At 43.3% G+C, this 5,059-nt stretch overlaps 1 protein-coding gene across 1 annotated transcript; it reads right to left on the reverse strand.

Annotated features, from left to right (window-relative positions):
• Positions 1 to 1,833: 1,833 nt before the first annotated feature.
• LOC108918248 (adenosine receptor A1) lies at positions 1,834 to 4,055 on the reverse strand. Its single transcript, XM_074559684.1, is given in 2 exon segments — positions 1,834 to 2,485; positions 3,700 to 4,055. Coding segments are annotated over 2 exon segments (1,008 nt in total).
• Between the last annotated feature and the right edge of the window lie 1,004 nt (positions 4,056 to 5,059).

Genomic DNA, 5,059 nt, shown 5'->3' on the forward strand with positions numbered 1-5,059 from the left:
ATGTTAGTTTTAAAAATAGAAAGTGAAAGAAATTGTGATTAATCACTATTATACTCTTTTTCCATACTGGCAACTTTAGTCCATGCTGAAACTCATATCATCATCTGATGCCGCTTGTCCCATGGGGGGTGCTGGAGCCTAACCCGGCAACGCAGGGTGTGGGACTGGAGGGGGAGGGGACACAACCAGGACAGGATGCCAGTCCATCACAAGGCAGCCCAAGGAGGGCTTGAACCCCAGACTCACCGGAAAGGAGGACCTGGTTCAAGCCACTGTGCTGCTGCACCGCCCCCCCCCCCAATACTGAACCTTCAGTGTATTCATTCAGTATAAAGCAGCATTGTTGTTCATGAAAGAAGTTATATTTAACTTGGTGAATGCCTGAGATTTTTATTTGAATTGTAATTATTTAATAAAAAGATGTTTTTTGTTAACTTCTGTAGTAGTGGAACTAAGTCCCTTCACGAAACAAATTTATTCACATTTAAATTTGAGGAAAAGAAGCCAACAAGAAAGGGGGTGTGGTGGGGCAGTGGGTTCAGCTGGTGCCTCCTGCGTGGCAAGTCTGGGGTTCAAGCCCTACTTGGGGTTCCTTGTGACAGACTAGCATCTGTCCTGGGTGTGTTCCTTCCCCCTTGTGGCCTGTGTTACCAGATAAGGCTCTGGCTTGCCTCAGGACAAGCAGTTATTGGCAATAGATGGAATATGACAACAGTTTCAATGCTGAAAATAGTGTTAATGCAATACATGTGTAAACCTAAAATTAATACACTTTTATATAAACACTGTGAAATGCCAGCAACATAAGTAACCATTTATACAGTATACTCACACTTTGTTTATCTGTGTTCACTAAAATCATCTGACCTGAGGTTTTTCACTCTTGCTGTTGTTGATATTATTGTACAGTTTCACCTCATGCATGCAATGGTTTTTTTTTTTTTATATGAAAGAAGCAATGCAGGTATCTACTGTACAGATTTTATTCCTCACTTCAAAATTCCATAGAAATTCCTTCCATCCTGCATTCTCAGATTACAAATAATCTAAATTTAATGTAACCAATATTGTGCCATCAGATCAATGCAGTTATAGCTGTTTTAATGAAAATATATTTAAAAATATATTAAATTGATTATTTATTTATCTATTTAGAAGCACTTAGCTTTGTGCATGTTGAGTTGTCTTTTGGCTTAAAGGTCCTGAAATTAGTCGACAAATACACAGTACACACATTGTCACATTTATATGTTTTGGTTCATAATTTGCATTCTCAGACATAGTCATAATAAAATAGTGTTTTGTTTCTTTCATGCTTTCCATGCGTTGCATACATCTGTAGCAGCATTTAAAACGTATCTCTCAAAATTACATTTTTGTTCATAATATTACACTATTTCAGACTATCCTCCTGAAACCCAGCAAAAAAAAAAAAAAAAAAACGGTTTTTGAATGTATTCCTCATATGTCTAAGAAGCTGTCAGATCTTCACACCCAATCAGATGGTAACATGACCTCATCCCCTAAACACACAGGGTCATTTAAAAGCAGAAATCAGATTTCTACCATGTACAATTTTTGAGATACAGTTAAATTTAGTAATGTGTCCTCTAGAGCAGACACAATGAATAACTGGGTTCCCTAAGAAAGAGGAATCTAATTAAACAGTTAAGTAGATTTGAAGCTTGTCTCTGTTTCCAGTCCCCTGTCAATCACCAGAAGAGGACAAAACTGAAGTAAACATTTATTTTATCTTTGGCAAAGTTCTGTCATCTGTTTTAAAACAGCACCTTGTTGCCTTGAGATGACTGCAACTTCTCCCTAAATGTGTCCTTAGGTAATACCAACGTGTTTACACCTTGCTGCTCCCTAAAGGTTGACAGGGCTCTTCTCAGCTTTGGGTGGAGAGCTGGGCTGAAGCCCACAGGGTAAGCAGCTCCGGCAGATCTTAACAAGTGTGGTGCGGAAACGCTCGATGCGGAAGGCATACACCAGAGGATTGAGGGCGGAGTTGACATGAGACAGGAAGATTCCTACATATATGAGGCCCTTGGGCACGTGACACCTGGGACAGAAAAAGGCCACACAGTTCATGATGTGCAACGGCAGCCAGCAGAGGGTGAACAGGAGCACCACCAGGGCTAGCGACTTAGCCAGCTTCAGTTCCTTGTTGTAGTATTTGCCCGTGTCACTTGTGGCCTCTGCCCGTTTGCCCAGCTGCCGACAAATGATCCGGAAGATCTCAGCATAGAGGCCCACCATGATAAGTAAAGGCGCCACTACCCAGCCAAAGAAGTTGAAGTAGACCATGTAGTCCATGCTCATAACAGTTGTGAAGGTGCAGACAATGGCATCGGAACTGCGGTTGTGGTGGGGGGGCTCGTTGTGCCAGCCCAGCAGTGGGACTGCCCCCGTGAGCACCGACAGCAGCCAGCATATGCACACTGCCAGCCAGGCTCGCTGCTGCGTCACCACAAGGCTGTACCTGGGGAGCATCACACTGACATCACACTCATGGTACATCAACAGCTTTCTGACAAATCAAGAAGAAACAGGGTAAAGAGTCCTGGATGCTGACCTCTAAGCAAGAAGTTTCTTAACCAAAAGGGACATTGTCACTGTTTAAAAGTACCTTAATTTTTGTAGATGCTCTAGAAAATCAAGGTGTTATATGATGAAGAATTACACTTCATCTATATGATTAAAGATCATACTAATACAGCTATTTAGTACCTTTATGGCTTATCACCTTAAACAATGTACAATGACGATGAACCTTGTGCCCAACAGGTAGGTAAGGAACGCACACTTTGTGACATGTATATCAACTAACACCACCTTCAGAACAGTGGTTTGCTTTGGAACAAGCGGCTGTGACACTGCAGATGAATTAAGAATGTAGGGGGCTCTGCCAAAATGCTTAGCAAGCCACTTTTGGAAATGGCTCCCTCTGATAGACTTTTTAATTTGCTTAAGAGGTTCTGCAACCCAGCCATTGATCTGCATTAAACTTCTGAGTACGTGCAGCAGCAGCAGCAAGAGTGAGAGAAATGGTTGTGAAGATGTAGTGCCAAAACCTCAGGGAGGTACAGACAGGTTGTGTGCATAGTCATGTTATTTATTGACATACTGTGACGCTGACATGGCATTCATGCTAATGCTGGTGACTATTGACTATTTGTTGTTATTATTATTATTATTATTATACAATACACTAGTTCACAGAACTCTCTGACATTGAAAATTAGTTGTTCCTGTTTTTTTCATTACTCACATGCTTAAAGTGTGGGAAAAGAGGTTAGAATTTTCTTCATTACAATACCGCATATCCACATTGCTTAAAATGCTATATTTGAAGTGATTTACTGAAGCATTTCAAATCTTTTCTTGCCTTCCTCTGAACTAAATGTGGCCTATAGTCCAATAAAATAAAGTATTTTGTCGGAATACACGGTACAGCTCCAACTGTCAAACAAAACACTGGAAAGAAGGATGTTTCTGAAGTGGCTTCACAATCATCTGTCACCTCATATTTTACTCATTTTATACAGCCAGACAGTGTTTTCCTGAAGAAACCAAAAATAAATGTCTTATTCAAGAGTGCAGCCACAAGCTTCCCTTTGAACACTTAATCCTGCTATTTTTTTCACCCTTGTTCTTAACCACTGCATCTCCGCTGCCCTGCTGGGCTGAGCTCACCTGGTGGGAATCTTGACACGAAGGTAGCGGTCAATGGCAATAGCCAGAAGGGAGAGGATGGAGCTCTGGGTGATCGCCAGCAGGAGACACGAGAGGGACAGGCAAGTATAGAAGTGTGTCCGGATCCCCAGGCTGACCACCACAGCCAGCGGGATGACCAAGGCACCCACAGCAATGTCGGCCAGTGCCAGAGATGCAATGAAGCAGAAAGTGGTGTCGCGTAGCATCCGGTTGTTGGCCACTACCAGTACTACCAGTACGTTTCCCAGCACTGATGCCAGTGCCACAGCAGCCTCTGTGGAGATATACAGCACATCGACGTGCTCACGGGGCACAGCACCCCGTGTTGGCGACATGAGAACAACCCCTAAGCCTCTCTTCCCTGCCCTCTAGACTGTCTAGGCTCTTCTCAGAGCAGCTATGCTGATTCTTCTCTCCTCAGCTGCCTGGGTCAAGTTACGGTTCTCTATGTTCATGGCACCGGCACCGTCCCCCCAGCTCCATGCGGGCAAACAGTCTGCTCTCTAGCATCCGCTGAGACACACACCAGGCCTTTTATGCTTTCCTCCTTTCTGAGTGTTGCTGGATCAGAGGGGAGAGAGCCGGGGGTGTGGTGGGAGAGTCGTATGGGGTGCTGTGGGAGGGGCCTGAAGCTCTCTGCAGAGTTGGTCCTGCTGAACCAAGCAAATGAAGCTGGCAGGACTGACATAGCATCTGACAGTGCTTCACTTAGCATCAGCAGTTATTCTCCTTTGGAGAAAAGCATCTGCTAAATAAATGTGAACGTAAAAGCATCGCCGAAACTCTTCCCCAGCAAAGAGGCAAAATTCAGAAGGACAATGGCAGTGTAGGCAGTATGTCAAGTGATGATGTAACCTTGTAAATATATTGCACAATATATTACACGATTAGCAGATTTAACATAAATTAAGGGAAATAACTTTATGATAGAGAGGAATTATTTTTATTTTTTTCCTAATTTCTTAGAGTTGATTGACTGGGTCAATCATCCAGTAGGATGAGAGCACAACTGGAAGTCCCACCTTCCCACGTGGCAGTTCTGATAAGAGCGCCACTGATCCAGTCTTGTAACTGAACGTCGTGAATAGAGCGCACACGCGAAACTTTTTGACTGAGTGAGATAAAATTTAAGAAATTGAGAAAATCACTCCACTGCTGTTTCCGTTGCACACGGATTCGGTCAGTTTTAATTTTTTTTTTGGAGCAACAACGAATTTCTACGCGAAGGCGTAGATGGCGAGCCACCCAAAGAACTGAGCCTTGGATTCGGAAGACTGTGACTGGGACCTGTCATGATTTCCAGAGTGTGGTAGGAATAGCTCTGAAATGAATGGCGTGT

This window comes from Scleropages formosus, chromosome 22, assembly GCF_900964775.1.
Source record: "Scleropages formosus chromosome 22, fSclFor1.1, whole genome shotgun sequence".
NCBI classification, from domain to species: Eukaryota; Metazoa; Chordata; class Actinopteri; order Osteoglossiformes; family Osteoglossidae; genus Scleropages; species Scleropages formosus.